The sequence below is a fragment of the Manacus vitellinus genome, unplaced genomic scaffold, assembly GCF_001715985.3.
Source record: "Manacus vitellinus isolate BGI_N305 unplaced genomic scaffold, ASM171598v3 scaffold_3_pilon, whole genome shotgun sequence".
Taxonomy (NCBI): Eukaryota; Metazoa; Chordata; class Aves; order Passeriformes; family Pipridae; genus Manacus; species Manacus vitellinus.
The window spans coordinates 35,666,283-35,689,167 of record NW_021940535.1 but is presented as its reverse complement, the minus strand read 5'-3'; the positions used below and the strand labels follow the sequence as shown (position 1 = coordinate 35,689,167).

General features: G+C 36.6%; 1 protein-coding gene across 1 annotated transcript in view; it reads right to left on the bottom strand.

Moving 5' to 3' along the window:
• Positions 1-20,831, bottom strand: part of LOC103763380 (macrophage mannose receptor 1) — a gene marked incomplete at its 5' end in the record, with an annotated part of 30,867 nt that extends 10,036 nt beyond the window's left edge. Inside the window, 20 exons of the mRNA XM_029961980.1 lie at positions 398-512; positions 1,518-1,654; positions 3,308-3,408; positions 4,941-5,008; positions 5,570-5,745; positions 5,864-5,899; positions 6,952-7,093; positions 8,335-8,422; positions 9,034-9,161; positions 10,559-10,758; positions 12,176-12,324; positions 12,616-12,731; positions 13,066-13,170; positions 13,826-13,983; positions 14,426-14,608; positions 15,553-15,687; positions 16,172-16,285; positions 17,202-17,360; positions 18,613-18,786; positions 20,453-20,831. Coding sequence (XP_029817840.1) covers positions 398-512; positions 1,518-1,654; positions 3,308-3,408; positions 4,941-5,008; positions 5,570-5,745; positions 5,864-5,899; positions 6,952-7,093; positions 8,335-8,422; positions 9,034-9,161; positions 10,559-10,758; positions 12,176-12,324; positions 12,616-12,731; positions 13,066-13,170; positions 13,826-13,983; positions 14,426-14,608; positions 15,553-15,687; positions 16,172-16,285; positions 17,202-17,360; positions 18,613-18,786; positions 20,453-20,831 — 2,863 coding nt within the window. The remainder of the gene's footprint in view (positions 1-397; positions 513-1,517; positions 1,655-3,307; positions 3,409-4,940; positions 5,009-5,569; positions 5,746-5,863; positions 5,900-6,951; positions 7,094-8,334; positions 8,423-9,033; positions 9,162-10,558; positions 10,759-12,175; positions 12,325-12,615; positions 12,732-13,065; positions 13,171-13,825; positions 13,984-14,425; positions 14,609-15,552; positions 15,688-16,171; positions 16,286-17,201; positions 17,361-18,612; positions 18,787-20,452) is intronic.
• Positions 20,832-22,885: the final 2,054 nt, after the last annotated feature.

Below are 22,885 nucleotides of genomic sequence, written 5' to 3'. Positions count from 1 at the left end.
ACATTTTCTACTAAAGAGCCCATCTGCCTTTTAATTAAATATTTAGATAAGCATCCCTTCCCCACCATGTATACACAAGTAGTGTTTCAGCAAATCATATTGCCAGTGAGAGAGACAGAAAATACAGATTTCTATTAGTTTGAGATACCTGTGGAACCACATTCAAAACACATAGGAAGTTTCATGAAAACTGAGCAATTGAAAGATCTAGAAACACACTTTATTTCTTATATGTAATAATTTAGCTATTCTTTTGCACTTTGGACTTAAAACAAACCATAAATTGACATGGCAGATAAGCAATTTTCAGCAGTTAATCCCATATTCTGTAGTGGACAGTATAGCAGATCCTTCAGCTAGAACTTAATATATTTTTCTTTCAATAGAGCCCATATACCTTGTACATGTTCATTTGGTATGGTAGCCAGGTTTCCTCCCAGACTGATACAAGCATCTCGTGCATCATGCCACATGAGCTTTCTTGTTGTATTGGAAGAAAATACTTTGAAACACTAGAAAAAAAAGCAAGCACATCTTTCAAACTAGCAAAGATTGAACTGTAGTATGTGACTAATACCAATTACATATGAGATGTACGTTTCTCCTAAAAGAAATCAGGGCTAAGATAAGTAACAGAGCTCAAGAGTAGAAAGTCGGTATGTCTACCCAGGCAACCCCACTCTGCACAAGGTGTAATGCAGGAGTCTACATCATTTGAACTTATTGTAGTGAGGTCAAGTATATAATCCCTTTTCACATTTTCATCTGCCTTCTTCCTGCAATAACAGAGGGATCATTTGAAATCAAGAAAATTTGGCTTTGAGTGACACAGCTGCAGGGAATGATCTCTACTGTGCCTTGTTCTGCTTCCAATGACTGTAGCTACGACTGTTCATCCTGCCAAAGCTATAAAATATCCTCTGGCATATTGACCTAACATTTTGAGGATGCAATAACATCTACATAAAGTAGACAAAACAACCTTTTATAGACAGAGCTTCAACTCAAATTGGTACAAATTCTTCAGTTACAGCAATGAGGACTTCCGGACCATGTCTGAATGAAAAGCTGTACTCAAAACAATTGTAGTTTGGCATAATATTTCTGAACTCAAAGCTTTGTCAACCCTGTACAAGCCAAAGGGATTGCTCAAATACATTCTCTCCAAATCTTTCCACCTGAAACTCTCATTGACCATTACAAATTTCCATTTCTATCATAAATATATAAAAGAAGAGAGAAGAGGTTTTCTAAAGCAGTAACAGTGTATTTTAAGCCACCACAAACTATGCACTCTGGAATCTATTTAGCATACATCTATTTTTACTGTATTTCTCCACAAAATTAAAAGTATATAGTCAGCTCCAAAAAAGCCTAGCCATTCAGGTCACACGTTCTGACTAGATAATTACTCTCCAGATTTGTATTATAATCATAAAAAAATGTGGGTTTTTTCAAGATTTTTTTTTTCGGTTACATTCCTTTACACAATTTACTGAAGATACATGTTGACACACCTTGTTGCCAAAGAAAACCCAACTTTCAGGACATCCTCCAGGAGGCAGTGGTGAAGCAAACGTTGAATTAATAGAACTGTTATGTTTCTCACATATAAATTTATTGGAGGAGCCGCAGTTTATGTCATTCCACAAGCCTGAAATAAAGAAATTGAATAAACAAGTAAAAATGTTACAGTATTTGTAACAATAATTTCTCTCTTTTTTTAGCTTTTTTTTTTTATTTTTAGAAGAAGAAGAACAAAATTTCTCTATTTTATATTTCAGGCTGCAGCTTGATCTGAAGACAAAGTAACTATGGCAGCTTCAAATGAGACAGCTCAAGCTGTAATATAGCACTCTTTGTACTTAATTTGAACTTCCTGACCCTTCTGCTACTCTTTCAGGGCTCTCCACAGTGCCTATACCTATTTATGGGTGTATATATATGTATAATTTGTTTGAGCTATGGCATCATCACATTGCATGCAGCAGAGGAACTATACCAGCAAGCAGCTTTAAAAAGAAAATGTATCAGAAATGGATGATTTAGGAAATACCAGATCAATCTAAGGGCATAGTATGGTATTCAAACATACATTATGAAATATGTGCCTTCTCCTGGGGGGAGCAACATGTCAAGTTAATAGAATGTTAGCTAGGGATTCGGTTTGCAGATTAAAATACTTCAATTGTCAAGATTTCTAAGCTACTGTAATGGCCAATAGAGAGATAGGGCAGGATTCGTTTGTCTAAACAGAGGTGCTTAGCACTGTTTGAGAGGCTAAGCAAAGTTCCTTTAGAGAGCTGACAGATATGGCACTGTTTCTGTGGGAAACACACGGTTAGATGGGCTAACTAGAACGCAGCAGGTGGCTACAATCACCCACACACAGGTACCTGAATACTGCACCTGAGTAAACTGAACTGCTCCTCAGGCAGTGCTGACTGTGGAGGTGAGATCTCCACTTGACCATAGGGAGACTTCAGACACTGCCAACTCAATCTTAGTGCTTCCCTTGTCATCCAGTTCAGTTCTTCACATGTAACTTTCCAGCATCGTCTGAGACAAGCCCAGGAATGCTGAACCATCTCTGTGGAACTGGTAGATATGGAGGGGAAGGTGGGATAGCTGTCCCTTTCTCAATCAACAACTAAAGGAAAGATGCATCTCAATCAGACCATATGTCTATGTTTAGAAAAGTGAATCTTGTTCTTTCTGTCTTCATAAAAAGGCAGAATTGCAGGTGGGATTGCTGAATGAACTCTTTATAAAACATAAATTGAGAGATCAATATTTAGATACTAAATTCCAATTAGCCTCAGTTACATTGCAGAAATAGAGCCAAGAGGAAAACTTAGCCCTACACTTCGCAAGAAATTTACATTTCAGTGTACTTGTAAACACTCCTTTAAGTTGACTATTTTCAACTCCCTTATTTCCTGTAGCTGTTATAAGTATTTTCTTAAGTTCAGAGGAAAGAAGACAGGCCATTCAACTTTCTACTGAAAGAATTAGTGAAAAGCCCTGTAAAAAGGTGCAATATCAATCTTATAAATCCAGAGAGAGACATCTGCATTAAATTACACATGATACAGAAATCTCCCCATGCTAAGGACATAGACTCTTCCACTACTGGTGGTCCCCATGACTGCAAACAGTTACTGCATTGTGTTGATTTGTGACTGGAAAGCAATTACAGAAAACAGCTATCAAAGACTGTGTGACAGTTGACAGCAGAAGTTTGGCAGCATCAGTTATAATCGAAGCAGAGACAAGTAAAATCTAATAGTTTTGCTTTGTTACTTACCATGCCCTAACAACATTACCACACAGTTTTCCTCATTATTTGCAAAGTTAGGTTCATTAGGAGCCCAGGCCACATAGGTTACTGGAGTCCCATCTATCCAGCTTAAAGAAAATAAATGCAAATAGTTATTTAATAATACACTTCAATTGTGAGATGATACTCCTAATTAACATCTCAAAAATAAGAATATCCATGAGCATTAATGGGAACTGGCTAAAACTGGAAGGACTGTTAAAGATTTTCCTCTCTTTATCTGATTATTCTAATTTGAAGCAATTTCTGCAAAATATTTCTGGGTGCAAAATAGGAAAAATAATACACCAAGCACATTTTTGTTAACGGGCAGGATTGATATGACATCATTTAATGAGAGAAACCATTTTCAGTTAGTCAAAATACATAATACAGATAAAAATATTAAAATTTTATTTAACTTATTTCATTGTATCCCTAATTAATATTATTCTTCCCAGTCTCAGCATTCCTGATGTTTTCATAGATGCAAACAAGGATGAAAAAACTCTATTGAGTCTTGTGGACATTCTGTTAGCTTTAAAACCACCATTTCTGAAGTATCAAAATTGACATTTTTTCTTTATGTTTACATGTTTTGTACTTTAATATATTCCTACTGAAGGAAGGAGAGGTTGGCATTGCATTTTAATTGATATTTCAGAATTTAGGTCAGTAAGCCTGAAGTGGGAAACAAATTCAGCTCTTCATCTTCATCTACCTCTTGCTGCTGCTGATACACTTGATCTAAATAAAGGAGATGCTCACTGAACCCAAGGAATGCCACATCTCCCTAATTTGTCTACTATATCAGGTTAGAATCATGTATTGACCCAGTCACTATCAACTTATCTCTCCCCACTCCTCTTTTACATACTAACACTCTGTTAGTGATTTACAGACATTCAACAGTGGCATTAAAATAGAAAGGTTAAATTCAGATCTCCTCTAATCTGTTTCAGGTCAACATCAGAAGCATGTTTTTTCACCTCCCATGTGTGTCCTAACTAGCAGATGGGAAGATAAGCAGTGTGTCCTGCTCTTCAGTATCTTTTACTTTAGTTTTGAGTTTATTTATGTGCAGGTTTTTTCAGAATACTTGATAATGTTTCTGTAGTGTAAACTTCTGCTGACTTTTCTCCTGGAACAGGATTTTGCAGAGACTACCTTAGCAATCTCTGTCAGAAGCAGCTTTTGTACTCATTGTCCTCTGAAGGACCTCTCTGAAGGACATATAGATAAAAAGCATAAGGAAGCTAGGTCCTATGACAGAGAGAATGTTTTAAGTGTGTATGTTTAGAGGTATAAAATTCAGCATAGTGAAGTATCACTCCAATTTATGGGACAAATCTTTGAAAGAAAATTAAGAATGTATGGAGAGTAGAGCTGCCAAGCCTTTCTTTGGGTAAGTGCTTACTCAAGAAAAAAAGGTTCTTTTCCTATTTATTTTTGGTGAAAACTATTGGACTTCAGAATATCCTAGGACTATTCCATTTTGCTTTGTACAAAGTATGTGGAACTGCCTTCAGACCTGGAAAATAGCATATTCAGTACCTCCAGCTACATAAAATATTGTATTTCTTTCTACATGTTAAAAGCTGCACTGATCATCTTAACTTACCTAAACTTTTTATCAAGGCTTACTTTTAGACCAATGAAGTATGCACTTGACTTTCTCCAGTATGGCTCCTAAAGCAGAAAGATACTATTATAATTTAAAAAAAAAATCTTTGAAGTAAAACAAGCAGAAATGGATACACCCTTGATTGGGCTCACAGAGCAGTCACTGAAGTTGACAGCAATAAAGCACATGCTTGCAGTTCAGCACAGCAGTGTATTTATATGCTCAGACACAGAAGTCAGGTTTTTATCTGGGGCATCAGAGCTGAGTCCTGCAGCAATGAGGGCCCTTCGGATAGGGTAGGAAAGAAGCAGATCTTGAGTCAGAAACTGGTATTCTGCTTTCATTCTCTCTCCAAGGCTGCAGCACTGTCTAAAATTGACCTCACACCAGCTGCTTCCCAAGACAGCACATGGTACCTTCCCACATTGCTCTTCCCAACAGCTTGCCTCACTGCCTCAGCACAGACAGCACAGAGCAGGAGGGACCAAATCCCATGGGATCAAAGGGTGCATTTTGGGAGATTTCACTAGTGAAAATGCTGATGGCTCTACTTCTGAGACAAGTTTTACATGCAGATTGTCACAAGCATTTCTATAAACAGACTGTCTGTTTATAATGATTCTTACATTTTCTTGTAGCGCTCTCTTTAAGAACCTTCTCTCACTGTTACTATTAACAACAGCTAGGTCTGCAGAATTCATCCTGCAAAACTCTCGGGCTTTTTCCATGGAGACCTGTTCTTTGCTGATATAGTAGAGCTTATCTTCATATATGACCCATCCATCTGCAGTGGTTTTGTATGCTGGAAGATAAATAACGTACGTTTAAATTCTGTATCTGTAGAACACAAAAGCTTAGTTTAGAATAACAATTTTAGGGAAAAAAAATTAATAATAAGATAAATGTACACAAAGACCTACCGTATGTGTCAATTGGTTCAGATTTTAATGGCACTCCTGCAAAAAGAAGAGAATAGAAGGTGTGGCACATCTCTGTAGCGTGTTTTATGATGCATCTTGTTACTGACTTCAAGGAGAAGAGTGAGGAACAGAGTAGGATTCTCCACTCCTTTACCACTGACTGGAAAGCAGGCTTAGCCACACATTATGCAATATGCATGGTCATCTACTTTTAACTTTGTATCATAAACTGTGCTTCACATCAATAAAGTCATAGCCTTGACTAAATCACACTCCCTAGCAGAGCAAGGCAAGGAAAAATTGCTCTTCCAGTCTGTAAGTAAGAGTAGATCTATCTGAAACACTTTAAACTTTAGGGTACAGCTCCTTTACTGATCAATCAGTAGACATTCCATAATTCACCAGAGGGGTATTTTTATTAAGAAGGAGATAATTTCCACTAGATTTACTTTAGCTCTATCAAAAAATTCTCCAGTGCCAAATATTCATAAGCAAAAGGAAATATGACTCTCTCTATACATATGTTTATTTGTTTATATATGTATATATGGATGGGGGTGGGTGTGTGTGTGTATACGTACTGTGAGTTATTTCTGGTTGTGATAGAAAAAGAAATGACACTGTTTTGTGCTGTTGTATTTCCAAAAGCAACTGAATCCTCAAGAATGCGAAAAGACAACTTGGAGCACCACTAAATCTTGGTGTACAAAGATATTGTATTTGGTTTTTAGCTTTACTGGTGTTAGTATAAAAAGCAGTGTTGTAAGGAATACAGTATAACTCTTTACAACTCCTTACCTCCTACATTACAAAAATAAAAGCAAATGCTTCTTAATATTAAAAAACTTTGCATCTATTAAACCCTTGCAAACATATGGATCATTTATACACCCTAATTTATGTCAAAAAATAAATCTATTTATTCTTATCATCTATCATTGAAAAATCACAACCTATAATGTGTTACTCAATGCTCCCCATTTGCATAAAACAATTCGTCAAAATTTTGTGTCTTGCTCCAGCAACTTAGAAATAATTGCTTATTTAAGTTTTTTAAGCTTCTTGCCTAAAGAGAAGAAGAAATCTACCTTGTTTTATTTGACAAAACCAGTCAAGCTGTACTTCACAGACCGAAAGAGACCATTGCTTAGAAGACGAAAAACGAAGTGAGCCACAGAACTTGTGTCCTCCTGAATTTCTTGAGCTGTCATCCCAGTTTGTGTACCTAACCTATAGAAGAAATCAGCTTTGTTACTCTTTCCATTTGTTTCAGTAGTTGTATTCTTCATTGGCAAACAGAAACAAACTGGGTTTATCTGAAAGATTATGGTTTTAGCTAGAGGTGGAAATGTGGGGAAAGCAATAGGTATAAGAATTTTACAGTGGGGCAATAATATCAGTAATCAGAAGATCAGGCTGTCTTGGCATGGTGGGCTTTTTCTCTTGTTTGTGCCTTGAACCCTAGACACAGAGAGAATAGAAACAAGCAAATGGACTGTTTCTACTGAATTTCATATAGTATGAACTTTACCCCCATGACACTCATGCTAATCGTAGCATGAGTAGTTTTCACTTCATCATTTGTGACCTGGTTGAAAAACACATTGTCCAGCAGCTGTCTGGTGACAGTGACCACATCATGCATCATCAATTCAACATTCACTTCTTCCCTTTCCTGTGGTTAATGAAGATGGGAGTGTGACTTCTGGGAGGGAAGTCAGGTCCTACAAACCTGGTGGAATTACCTCTGAAGAAATTAACATCCAAATGGGAAGGGAGACTCATTTGGTACAACCTATGTGGGATTTTCAAGAAGTTTGTGATAAGGTTGCTTCTTGAAACTTTTATGGAAAATAATGTGAACAGGATAAGAGGAAAGTCCTTACTTTTGTTAAAAATAAAATAAGCAAATAGAGAGTAGGAATAGAGAGAGCATAATAAAGAGTGAACTACTGCAGGAATATTTCCCACAGCTATGGATATCTGCATGGGCTTAAGAGATGCCTGGATAAATTAAAGGAAATAAATATATTAAGATTAGAGATCTGAGCACGAGTTCTGAAAGACCCTGAGCTATCGCTTACTGGACGATGCTGGATAATACTGGAAAACACACTTGCTGTTTGATTAGTTCTTAAGATGTTTATGGCCACTGCCAGAGACAGGATACAAGATCCAGCATAATGAATTTGTATGTTCTGACATTTTGTGTTCATATTATCTTCTCAGAAGAGAAAATATGTTGGAGTGCTGCACAGAAAGCCACAGATTCTGATGAGATACAGATAATTACCACATATTAAAATGTTTTGCTGCAATATTAGTCATAGCAATATAGGCTAACAGCCATGTGAATGTTTGCAGGACTGGTGTTTTCTTTGATGAGGACAACAGCAAAAGCCCAACAAGTACATGTACAAATCCAAAAATATCTTAAGCAAACAAATATGATGGAAAATTAAAATACTCACTGGAGAACCATCACTCCAGGCAAATCCTTCATCTGGATTCAAAGAAAATATACCGAGCCAAACAGTTTCAAAACTACAGTGAGAGGCACTAAGAGAAATTACAGGGCAGAGTAGTGTACAAGCATCAACACAAAAAACCCAAACAGAAATACATAACTGAACTTTCTAGAGCACATTGTAAAAGCAGTAAAGTTGCAATAATTACCCTATTACCTTTGGTGAAGGGCATACATATGTTCTTCATAGAAATATGTAACACTTCAATGGTTCAGTGGCAATGGCTCAGTTATCAGACTTAATATTAGTATTGATCCTGTATTTCTCTAATGTTCTGTTTACTTAGGGAAGGCCTTCACAGATTTAGAACATGGTCTCAGCATTGACTACTTCAAGGTAGGTCAACACTAGATATACTGGTCATGTTTTCAACCATACTAAAAATACCAACAATTTCATGTGTTTCTAAATTCTATCTAGTAATCATGATACTGGTGGATGTTTAAATTTTTCTAGACACAAACAACTTTTTTTTTTCATGGAAACGATAAAAACACTGAAGAGTAGATACATTTCAAAGTATCTGAGGTTTTTTGGCTTTTGAGGAATCCATATGTTTCAGAAATCATCTAAGATCATTCATAGTAGTTTATATGAGAAGTCTTTTAAATCTGGTAAGATAAATATACAGCAAATACTCACTATATTGCTTTTATTAGTAACGGTATCTCCTCTTTACTGTTAATGCTGACCAGATCTCCTCCTATTTGTCTGCAAAAATCTCGAGCTTCAAACCATGATTTCTTATTAGTATGTGATCTGTGAAAACACTATGGAGAAATTACTGCAAAAACACTGTGGAGAAATTACTTTAAAATGTATCATACATGTGCTATAATAATAAAATAAAGACTCATAGTCTTGCTCACCCATAAATGAGATTTCACGCAAGCCAAGTGAAAGTCCATAAGAGAACTGTCATTACCTACTCTGTTCATAAAATTTTTGCACTAGAGTTGCCTACCTAGTTAGCGTAGTGCTGACCAAAAAAAAAAAAGGGAAGGAATTGCTAGAATTGAATACAATTCCCTTTAATTTGTTTTATCTTATAGATGAATGGAAAGGGTTGTGATGGAGATGGCCTGAGAGGAGTCTGAAGATATAGGTAAAAGAATTACCTCATGGTGGTTTGCATCTCTCACTTTACATTTGCAGTATGATGTCTAATTAGTTTAAGAGAGAAAAAGCATGACTTTGACCAAAGTTAAAATTATGATTTGAGGATAAAGGAGCAAAACTAAATAGCATTTCAACTAAGTTTGAAAAAAAAAAAATGAAAAAAATAACAAAAGGAGAAGAACTCATTAATTCAATAAAATGATAAGAAATATTAACATCTCACACTAAGTTAGCACATTTCAACTCTGCATGATCCCAAATCAGTGTTTGCAAATTACCCTCATTTCTTGTTCAAACTCTTTTTTTATGCCTGCTCAGACGCAACTGAGTGTACTTCAAAACCAAGTTATCGGTAGCTTTGCATCACAAACTCTCAAATAAATGCCCTTCATAAACACAGGTTTAATTAACCTTTCGTGTGACTTCTTATAGTTTATTTCGGGGGGTAATGTGCTTATTTTAGCAAGGTCCAGCCTTAGGCATTGTGCTGCTGTAGAATATACCTCACTGTTTCTCTGCTTCATTCCCCAAACTCTCACAGATCTCAGACAAATACTGGATCTTTGTACAACCTAGTGACCACAACAGATATGAAGAGCAATGCCAACAGACAAGTTTTGCTGATTCTGCTATTTAATACAGAATTTCAACATTGTTTTTTCAATAATTTTAATCTGAAAATGTCCCTTGTTTTTCTTTTTGTTCTTTTCTTTATGTCTTTCTGGAGCCTTGATATTTATATTCCTTTTCTTCCATTTCCTGCTCCAATTCATTTGACCCCTGGGGCACAAACTTCCTCATTTTCTTTCCTGTGCCCTTCTCCCTTCCCTTGTGTCCAGTCCCTTCAATTTCATCTTTCTTCATAAGTTTCTCTCATCTTATGGATACTTCCCTGAGAAGAATCTTTGGGGATTTGGGATTTGCTATATTCCAACTTCAGATATTGCAAAACAAAGATATCAGTTAATTTTTCTTTCTTTCTTATTTATTTTTTTCTCCAAACTAAGGAGTTCAAAGTCCTTCTTCTTATAAATACATAGGCACTTACTTTAAAACAGGAACTTCTATGGTTGTTTGATATCCAACCTTCAGGGCATGTGGGCACCAGAGCAGTAGTTGTAATAGGTGGAATTGTTGCACCCTTTGCCCACTGCTTACAGATATATTTTTGCTTTGTCTCACAGTCCAGAACATCCCATAATCCAGCCGCAGTTCCAGTTCTCATGGCTACACATCCTGGACTACTTCCTTTATGAGAAAAAAAAAAACAAACCAAAACAAATGTTGGATATTTTATAAAGTGTGAATTGTTTAATTCTTTGCTAAAATCTTTGAGCAGCAGTCATTCACTTCTTGCCACATAATAGCATTTGAAAAGCGAAGTTATATTTTAGGTATTTTTCACACAGGCAGACTAGTATTTTTTTTGAGGAGGCCATGATCCTTTCAAGATCCTGCCTTTCTTTTTTTTTATTTTGAATGTCCTGCATAATTAATTCTATGGGTAGAAAGTAAGGGGGGGGTGTTACAGTAAAATCCTGTGGTTTTGAGTGACAACCTCATTTCTACTTACATTACACAGGTCATTAATGAGCACTCTTTCCAATAAAAAATAGACCTTATAAAAAAATCCACCTTCAACTCAGTGCCTTTTAATCAAAATATTTATTTATGTAAGAGCTTCTCTGTGTTAGGTCAAATTATCTGAAAGGTTTTTGGTAATTCAGAGAGACCACTCTGACTAAATTTCCCTTATTCATATGCTTTTGGCTCCTGTGGGAAGCTCCAGGAGATCTGTGAGCATGACTTCCTTTACAGAAGCAATTTTATGTATCTTTCCCACTATATCTTCTTTATTACAGATTCAGCTAATTTACTAATGACTCACTGGTCTGTATTTCCTCATATGTTCTGGAACCGTTTTAAACGTTGATTTGTCTTTTTGCACCAAATTTGTCTTTTTGCACCCCTCAGCTTTAACAAGGCAGCTTTAACACATTAAAATGAACAGTTCATTTAACATAATCTTAACAGCTGCTGGATGCTTTTGCAGCCGTGTTTAGTACTGAAGTTTTATTAGTCTATGTATTTTGTAATTTTTTATTATTTTTATTTTATATTTTGTAACCTCACTGAAGGTTTTCAAGAAAGTTTTCAGACAAAGGATCACTGAGAGCAAATTCCCCTATGGCATTGTGAAATCTTGTTTTCTGTGTTTCTGCACAGTATGAACCCATGAATATAGTTTTCTTAGTATCACAAATAAAAATAATGATGGTACGATGATTTCTGATACTATGAATTTGTAATTCTCAACTTAAATTCCTTATCACAGTTGCTCTTTTTCTGATTCTTCTCCCAGGCTAACTTTTCTACTAGAGGAATGAGAGTAGAATAGTCTCAGGACCTGTTTTTAACTCCTGTTATATCCCTGTGAAGATAGGCCAAAAGATTAATCTTATGGGTAAATACATCAGATGTCCTAATATAAAACTGCAGTTCAATTTTTTCCCTTTGAAATTAAAAGACGGAATTTGAGAACTGCCAGATATTGTAAAAGATACTGAAAGTTTAAAGCATAAAATTCAGAGGACATCACCAACTCAAACCCAAATAGGGACCATGACCTCAGAGAGCAGCTACCATCCACCATCCCAGCACCTACCAGGCATTCCTGCATCCCAGTGCGTGAAGGAGGCCGCTTCACCATCGGCCCACCTGAAAGTGCCTTGGTTCTCGACATCAGAGAGGCCAAGCCAGAAATATTTCTCAGGCCTCAGCCCAACAAGGCTAGTCAGATAGGCTTGCTCATACCTGTAAAAGGGATCATAAAGACACAAGTGAAAACATTTATCCAAATCCTACTTGCCTAATATGATGATGAATTCTTTTTTCCTTTTCCTTGCTTCAGACTGGGGGAGAAGATCTTATGATAGGATTCTGATTCCATACAAACAACAAGAAAAGCAAGACTTTTTTGTTGTTCAACTAGAGACCTCATCTCTTACTTAGATAATCTGCTGTTTGACGTTGTGTTAGCTTTTGAATATTTCATATGATACAACCTTTACCTATTTAAAAGTCAAGGAAAAGTCATTATCATACCTACTTTCAACTGTGGCCAAATAACCTTCTTCTCCTTCGCAAGTGGTGTTTGCTTCTGAAAATGTTGCTGGAACATGTCCAATAAAATAACAGTAGGTCCCATACCTGCTCCAGCCCTGTAACAAGATTTTAGGATTTCCATTCAAATTTTAGATAATAGTGATATCATGTATTATCGTGTATCATTATTTAAAATGAATTAAGCCCAATAATCATGAATATTATGACTTAGATACTTTTTGCAGTGAAATCGCAGATTCCTTCTAAGCAGCTTTTGTAAACTGCTATCTAAAGTTTAATATAACTGAGAGAGGGAGAAACTTCATAACAAATTAAAACAAAAAAATCCATTCTACATAAATAATATACACAATTCAAACAATTCTAGGTGATTCAAGATAAGGTAATTATTTTATCTGAGAAACTGATGTTCCATTCTCATATACTTACATTTTTGCAACCTGCATCAGTAATTTCCTTTTCATTAGCTATTGCCTTTCTTTTACAAATGTAGCCAGCTCTCTTCTCACAGACAGAGTCTGCCCAATAGCCATCCTGTGGCACGAAAAAGTTTGCAATAAGAAGGAGATAAAGGTGAATAATTTAAAGAAGATGAATAATGTGTTTCTTTATAATTGAAACTATTAATTTTCTTTCTCTTCTCATTTTGTAAACAGAAGTGGTTTTTTTTCCTTATCCAATTTCCCTAGATGATAACAAAACCAAATCTGTTCATATTCAGAAAAATATAGACTGGGCTATAGCAGTACAGCCACAGCTCATGTTGATAGGAAGGGAGGAGGGTGCATAAAATGTGTCCCCTCTTCTGCAGGGCCCTGCACAAACAGTTGCGCCATGAGATAGCAAGTGAGCAGGCACAGAGGAGCCAGCAGGAATCATGGATCCCCACATGCCACCATTATCACCAGAGGAAAATGAAAGAATGTGCTCAAATTACCTTCAGAGACCTGTTTTATAGCCCTAATCATTTAACTTTTGACTTTCAGATGTACTTAAAGAGAAGATTTCACCAATGTCGCAATAATGCTTTCTTTTGGGTTTTTTTTGAAAGATCATATTTAATCTCATCCTCTTCCCCCTACATCCCTTCTTTCAGCCTTAGCTCTTTTCTGAAATAGTAGAGCACTTTAGACTTTTATTAAGATTTTAGTTTAAATGTGGAGGTAAAATATGTATTGGGTAATGTCACCTGGCCTTTGACCAGTACACAATCTTCTGGCCTGTTGTTTGTGGTGGATGGCTCTCCCAGGTGCCATTTTGTGTATGTCACTGGGGTACCATCAGTCCATTCAAAATACATTTGAACCTTACGGTCGTTCAGCCCAATCCATAGCTTGTCTGTTGGTTCTAAACGGTGGAAACAGAGAACTAGATAAGACTTTGGAAAGAGAACTAAATAAGACCTCTTATGCCACCGCAACCCTTTCACAGTGCCATTAAGCTTTGGACATATAATTCCTTTTGTAAATTTATGAAGCAGACAATTATTTAGCGTGTTTTATGATCATTTTATAAACTAATATTTTGACATGGATATTAAAATTAAGACAGTATGCTTTGGAAAATTAGGCTGTAAAGAAATCCCTGCACTAGATGAAAAAATCTGGCTCCTCTTCCTCATAGCAGTGGGAGTAAATTACCAGCCTAATGTTAATACATCATAGTGGTATGATAGAACTGTGTGAATAGTAGTTACTTTTTAGGTTCTGTTGCACTGGTCAGATTTTAAAATACTGTCTGGTGTTCCATACATGCAGAAAAAGGCAAAAGACACCCTGGAAACACTCACTGTACCCAAGCCGAGATACCACAAAGCTGTGCTCCTCAAGGTTTCGGATGCTGGCCAGGTGACTCCCTTGCTTCTGACAAGAGGTCAAAGCTGCTTCCCATCCTTTGCTCTCCCTGAAGATCTTGTAACAGTGATCTACATATGGCACCCACCCACCTGGGCAAGTAACAGGCCCAACATCACCTAGGAACAAATATCAGGGCTTTAGAGGAGTTCAATTGCCATGCAAGGGACATGACACTGAAAATGTTTTCACTTAATCTGTGCAAAAGTTCTAAACTAAGAATTTTTTTTTTAAATTCTCATTATAAGGAAATGATGGACACAAAACATAGTAAACATAAATGTGATTATGAATATGGCAATTTTAACTCGGAAAATGAAAGATTTTTAATACAAATAGTATTTAATACAATTTCTAAGGTCAGTCAAATGTCTATAACAAATACACTAATCTATTAGTTTCACCACCTTCTGTATTACTTAGTATTTGTCAGACAAATCAGACATTATCTGCGCTTAACACAGAAGGCTTATGAATTTTTAAAGGATTAAGTATATTGATAGAGTAAGAGTCATCGAGACAGATTTATAGCCGGGTGCACACACGGGATCACACCAACAGGGAAATCTTTATACACTTAAAATATCTTTTCTCATTTCAATGTATCGATCTTCGTTGGTGTGGATCTTCCATCACTTCTGCAGAGACCTGTGAGCTTGCTAAGCTGGTTGACAAGTTGTAGAGAAGGACTTAGAGCCACACGGTAAGTTCTCCATCTTTCTTCCTTTTGCTGATTTTTACTATTGTCCCTCTTCTGAAAAATAATTTTTGGTTTGTTCTCCCCTTTGATGGTCAGCAGTGTATGTATTCAAGGGGGAGACCTGAACATCGAAACATAGACAGAAGGGACTAGCTGGACATTCTTCACTTTTATCTGTTTCATTCTGTGTGCCATGGGACTGGAGATCAGACTACAAAGGGTATAATGGTTGTAAAGAGTAAACCAGATAAACAAGAAATAGTTTCTATTTCTAATAAAATTCTCCTGCTCATCATTGCAATATGAATGCCAAGTGATTCAGGTAACAGCTTCTACTCCAATTATCAACATACATCAACATACCTGAAGGAACCAAGGTAAAGTTCTTTTTCTTACAAATGTAACCAAGTTTCTGATCACATTCCCAATTTTGCCATTTAGCTTTTGTTTCAGGATTCAAAACCGCACAAATTTTTCCAGATTCTGGAGAGGGGCTTCCTTTGGGAAAAGTATAGGAAAAAGAAAAAGTGAACTTTTCTGAAAGGCAAATAGAACTCTAAGCTGTAAAATGCACGGACAAATAACTCCTGGATGAAGTCAGAGCTCCAAAGGTCATGCCTTTCCCAGCTTTGGTAAGAGTTGAGGTAGGCCTCTGGTAATGGGCATGTCTGTATGAAATGTAGTATGTAAGTTATGTAAGTGGATATGAACATGTAAACTCCTCATAGTTTTGTGGCTGGAGTCAAGCAATAGAAAATCAAATATTTTAGGGACAGGCAATGTGGCTTTCACAGCTAAAATATTTTTTGCAATAGTTTCTGGCTTATACTGCTATAGAAAAGGAGATTTTTCTAAAGCTAAAGCAAGAAAAGCTAAAATCCTTGTCTCGTGGCATATCTATCTGAGAATAAAATTTACAGCAGCATTTGAGATATATATTTTTTCTCTTTGCAAGTACAAAATCAAACAAAGTCATATATACCTGGAGCCCAGTTTAAGTATTGGAAAGGGCTGCTTCCAATCCACTCCCATCCACTCCTCAAGTCCAGTCTGTTGAGTCCAATCCACAGTGCAGAATCTGTACCTTCAGTTAATTCTAAGTAACAAAACGAAGATACACTAATTTGTAAAACACTTTCATATTATTAACAGTCACTAACAATGTCTCTCGGAAGACTTGCAGTTATTAAATATCTAACTACAAATATTTGCAGATACTGAAGTTCTTGATAAATTGAAAAATGCCAAAGCTTTGAGTACTGTAAAAAATAAACAAAGAGAATCCCCTTCTCTTATTCTCTCACTAATGTAAAATGAGACCAGATGATATGCACAGAGAATATCCAAAATGAAATTATTTCTGTAGAATAGGCTAAATGCTACACATTTATTTAAGTACAACATTTATTTAAGTAGAAATATTGGTACCGTGTAAATATAAAAAATAATAATAAATGTCTTAGAAGTTAAATTCATCCTTAAAAATAACAACAGATAGTTTTTTCCATACTATTCCTTCAGCAATATACGGATAGGTAAAGCTGCAATTTAGGATCTATGAATAATTGATATTTTTCTTTGCCAAGTCACTTAAAAAAACAAAAGTTAAACTGCATTTTATACAAAAAAACATATTTCTTTTGTCATAAAGATATATCTTTTTTATTTTCAATTTTTTTTAAACTTTCTTTTTGACAAAAAGTGAAATTTTAATTTACTTTTTAGATTCCTTTCCCCCATCAAAAAAAATTTTAGTGAAGTTTTAATATAAGATAACATTTTTAAACAAGAAGTCAAACTGTTACACTTGAAGGATGCCGGAATACTTTGAATTCTTCATACACTTAGCAGCAATTTTGATGTGAACTTGCAAATTCTAAAAGATTTTGGTTTTTTGCCCAGACATATTTAGGTCCAAAGACAACGGCCAAAATCATACTAAATAATGCTTAGCTGTTATGATGGACTGAACAGATCCTGAATCTAACTCAGGGCTTTCTTTGCTGCCTTACCCTTAAGGTATGTTTGTTCATGAATGTCTGTGATACTCAATAGTTCTGCATTTTGCTGCTGACAGCTCCTCCTGGCTTGGTGCCACGTGAGAGCCGAGTCAGAGTTTATTTGGTAGTGGACATTTGTCAACGGGTCTGTAGTCCAGGTACTGTCTTTATCTGTGGAGAAAATAATTACATTGGGTGTTGTAGTAACTTGGCAACAGAAAAATGAGTTGCAGGTTCTCATTCTGCATGGCATTCTCCTTAAGCGTGACCTGGTCAGTTCTTCCAAGAGCACTGAAAACATTACAAGCAGATCGGGAAGGACAAAATTAAGGCCAGCAAACTGACAGGTAAAGCTGGCCTATAACTGCCTCCTGTTCCATGAAGATACATAATTCAGGAATTACCACAAGGGAAGTGATTGCATAGGAAAATATATTGTAGGTAGTGCTGTGGCAGAAATCCTACATGAAAACTCTAAAAAGATGTGCAACCTCTTCTTCTCTCTCTGGACAGCAGTTCCCACTGAGAGCCATAAGAACCAGCTCTAGACCTAAATTTAGCATCAAAACAGTTCTTAGATAAATCCCATCCCCTTGTGAAGAGTTTCTGGGTATGTCTGTCACACAGCAATGGTGTCCTTGCAGCAACCTGGAAAACATATTTGACTAGGGATTTGTACCACACCAGAAGACCATTTTGTATCAACTGGAGTAAAGGACCATTCTAATAATAAAAGACATAACATGTAACAGGAGTAATGGGGAGGAATACAGGGGAAATAAGAGATGTGTCAGGTGGAGACTTCATCATTGTGAATGCAAAGCTCCCCTGCCAAGAATAAGGCCATAAAGGGAGATGGAGAGGGAAGTGATCATAGAACTGGAAGAAAGTGATTGAAGTTGCAAAGAAACGCCAGGCAGATGTCAAAAAGGGTGGAAAGACTACTTCTCAGGCAATATGAATAGGGCTTAACAGCATGGATAAAAGGACACATTCCACTTTAGTAAAAAAAATATTCACATGAAAGTCATGCAGATCAAAACATTAACTTCATCATTAATTTTTCTACAGTGCTCATTTTTGTGCCCACATCCATCACAATGGGAGTCCCTCAGAGAAGGGTTGTACAATGGTGACAGCACACATCCCGGCTGGGACACAGTGAGGGTCTCAAAATTATTGTGTTGCTCAGCAACACCTCCACAATTAGTGGGAAGTGCATGCTGTTTTACTCTGCAATCACATTTTTTCCCACATCTTTATGCAAAATGATATTTCCTTACATAGAGAACTGCAGGGTGCAGCAATACATCAATATTAAAAAAAAATCTTTGTAAGCTGTAAGTTATTATAAAGGTAGCCGTATTCTGCTAGTGCTGGTTTGCCAATGCAGAGGGGAACCGTGTGGGAAGAGGTAACTTACCTTTTGATGGGCAGAATCCATATCGCTGGTCTGTGTCATAGTCAGCAGTGGTTGCACACCAGAGCCAGCCGTCTGTCCGGCCGGCGGCCGTGCACTCCGCATACCACTGCTCCTTGTACATGAAAGGGAACACACAGGGCGCCCCAAAAGCATTTCCCAGCAGTGTAAAGGTCTCTGAGAAAACAAAATTATAACTTTAAATGAAAAACAGCAAATAAATGTGAAGAGTAAATAAAGTAAAGCCTAAGCTAATGGTTGAATTGCATCTCTAAGTTCTTTCCATGATTCCTTTCCCATAACTATAAAAAAATTCATTTCAACACTTTTCCAGACTTAAGCTGATGACATATGTTTTAGAGCAGTGTTATTCTGATGTAAAGTAATATATGAGGTCCAAGATGCTTTTGCGATCTTAATAAGGCTCCACTTTAAAATAATTCTACTTCAAACAATGTTAAGATTTATATTACATGTGCAAGAAAAGGAACTAATATTTATAAGTCCTGATTCATGGAAAAAAGTAAACACAGGTTACAATATCTATCTTTGGTTTTATTCCAGTGACTATTTAGGTATCTCACATACAGTGAAGCAGCTCCCACATGCAAGGTTCAGAGTTCAGATTTCAAATATCCTGTGGGGTGGTTTTTCAAACATTCATTCTGGATGTGGGAAAGCCATACAGAACAATCAGACTTCAGCTGATTACGAAGGGTAATTGTATTGATGCTTATAATTATTCCATGAGCATCCTCATCTGCTGAGTCACAAAACCAACACCTTCTCCACCTCCATCGGTACTTCCAGACCTTTCTCAGCTCACCCATATTGTGCTTCTTTCACGAGGATGTAATTTCACATCCATGTAGCTATATAAGAAACTTATCAGTGTTTATAGACTCTGTTAATAATGTAATGACACAGTATGGTGAGCAATAGTGACTTCAGAGAATACTTATACACAGTATAAGTATGCATATACATAAATACTAATATATAATATATATTTATAGAATATATGGAGAGTACATATAATACTGTAGCCATAAAACCTATATTATATAAGTTTCTAGTATATCTTGTACAAAATTGTACAAAATTTGAACAAAATTCCTAAATGCTGTTTATCATTCTTTTTTAAGGTCTCAACAGAATGAGGTAAAGGGTTTTTTAGATGTGAAAATATACTGACAAAGAGACATAACACCTGATAGCCAGTCAAAGTATTCAGAAGCCTTGAAACCATTCCAGATGGCATGATACCGTGTCAAAGGAGATGAGGAAGATGTAGAAAAGATGAAGAGATGGTCTTTTTGAGACCTCCACCTCAAATTCAGGACATGTGTCAGAGATGTGGAGAGGGTGGTACTGAGGAAGGGACAGTTTTGAAAGTGGTTGTAACAGTATTATGTAATGCTTTGAATTGTTAATTAGGTAACTAAATAAAAGCAAGGAGTTTTCATTTAGTTACTCAGGCATGCACACTTTTGAAGAAATTAGATTCTCGTCCATCCAACATCATAATAAAAAGGAATGCTGCCTTCTAAAACTCACAGTTTGAGTCTTAAGGGTTTTCTTTTAGAGTTGATTTTAGGCATTAATACTTAAAATACTTGAAATACTAATGTACTATAATACACAGACTAAAGTAATGTGTGTATATAATACACACTTGGACATAAATATGACATTAAATTCAAGGCTAAGTCCTTCAGTACACTGATTTTCTAAAACTCTGGTGGTCACCGAAGGAATCAGAATAGTCAGAGAAAAAGATCTGAAACACTCTAACGCTCAGAAAGGAATTAATGCAAAGCATGAAAGAATCAATTTTCTGTACCTTCATATCCCTGGGAACATAAAACATCCATGGCCCCATAGATTTTCCACTGACTCTTTGCACTCAGCCCCTTCTTTAACAAAATGTTATCATATTCTTCATTGCCAGGACTGAAAAACAAATCTTCTCCTTGGATTGCAAGGAGGCTTTCATTTCTGCATTCCCACCACTGGAGCTCACTTGTTTGATTACATGGATACAGAGTGACCATAGCCTGATCTTTCTTCAATGGCACCCCCAGGCAAAATTTCAGTTTCACACTCATAAGCTGATGATCTGTGATCCACCTGAACTTTTGTGATTCATTGCCTTGATGGCAAGTGGCAGTTCTAACTGAACGTGTAACAGATGCCTGAAGACAGAGCTTGTTGACTTTATTATATATTAAAAATGTTCCAGTGTCTGTAAAACAAAACAATACATAGTAAATGGTTAGTGTAGAATATACATATAGTGGATATGTCATATGATTCTGTTTCCCATTCACATGAACAGGAAGTCATTGCATTCATTAGATAAAAACATGATGTTTTTCAAGAGTCCAGTGCAACATCAATTCTGCTGATTGAAAACTAATAAAGTAGACAATAGAATACGTGTGTCATGATTGTATGTCACCGTACTGTGGATCAGTGGTGGGCAGCAGCAGCAGCAGCAGAAGCACAGCTTGTTGAATTGATTTTTCTCAGTCATGAGAACTCCCTCAACCACGCTGCTATTACCATTAACCTGTTCCCACCCGTCCTCAGATGCATGGCTTTGTAGACCTCTGACCTATACAAACTTTCCTCACCCTGCCAGATCTCACAGGTGTCCTAGAGGGGACACAGCCATCTTTGCTGAGACATTTGTCTCCCCACTCCCAAATCCAGCTTTCCTTTCCACCATACAAGACCAAGGAGCCCACAGGAATCCCTGAGAAGGCCAGAGGGCCTTGAATATAAAACCAGGAATGACACTGGGAAACCTGTAACAATCTGAGAAAGTAGTAAGGACCGGGGAGTAGTGGATTGGCACTGCTTGCCAATGTGGAAAGGCTGGTGGAAGGTAGATGGTACACCTGTACCAGAAATGGGGTCCCTAGCTCTCCAGTTAGTTTCTCTGATCATGATTACAGTGTCGGCTTTAAGGTAAAGCTTCAAATGCTTGTGGGATTCATAACCAGTTTTGGTCCCTGGTACATTTTGTGATCACTAGGCATCATATTGAACTAAAATGTATTTTAAAAGTTAAAGACATTTTAGTAAAAAGCCAGTAAAAAATTGAAATCAATTTAATTGATAATATAGAGTACACTGAAAATACTTATTCTAGTCTGCAGTGATACTGCGTGTGATTAAAAAAAAATACCATGTACTATGACACAACCTGTAACAGTTTTACTCAGAACTTAGAAGGTAAAAGAATTTAACCTTAAACATTCAATTCTGCAGAAGACATCTGTTTACACCTACAAGGGAATTTCAGCTAAAGGGATAGCAGTAGTGTTACAACTGCAATTCCACAATAACTTTGCTAAATTTAATCCAATTTTAATTCACAAAAAATTTATTCCATCCACTTTAGCAATGACAGTGAATTCAGTGAGTCTGTTCAAAACACTGAATGAAAATAATCCTCTTTGTAAGCATTAAGTCTCTCTGGATTGCACAGCCATCATCTGTGAACATCTAAATGTCCTACAAATAATTTCGCATTTCACCGCTCCTGAAGGTTTTTTGCCTGATTTTGCTAACCATTACCCAGACACCAACAGCTCAAAAATCAGAACACAGAAGTGAAGAATTAAATAAATAAATAATAAAAAATAGACATTTAAATATATTTAATTACTTTCTTATATCTGATCTTCTGAAGATATTGAAGTGATAGTGCCTCTATATATGAATAAAGCCATAAAGAATTGAGTCTCTGCTTCCTCCTTCTCTAGCCATTTCTTTTTTTCTATTAGGTTCTTCCATTGCCTCTTGCCTGCCCACTTTGCCTGACATTAAGAGGTTCCCCATCCCCAAACTAATAATGTACATATAGACAATGCACCAGAACCATGATACCCAGAAATGCCAGAGGACTGGAAGCACTTTCATGGGCACCTTTACAGGAAGTAAGCAGGGGGCACTTACCAGGGAGCTGCAAACCATTGTGAACAAGAGAAAGAACAAGCAAGAACCTGGAGAACATAATTGCAAATGCTGTTTTCTTTTCTTCCCTTCACCAAAATCTGGATGATGAGAGCAAGGACAGTGTTTATCCTCCCCAGCTTTGCAGGCTGGATGATAGAAAGCTCCGAGTGCTAAATAAGGAAACATTGTGTCACATGCCACATTTCAAAACAAGACCACACAGCACAAATTTTGCCCTCCAAGAAGAATGGCTTCTCACTGAGGGCAACCAGTGCTTCCTTAGGAAAGCAGGTGGGACGCAGAAGATTGT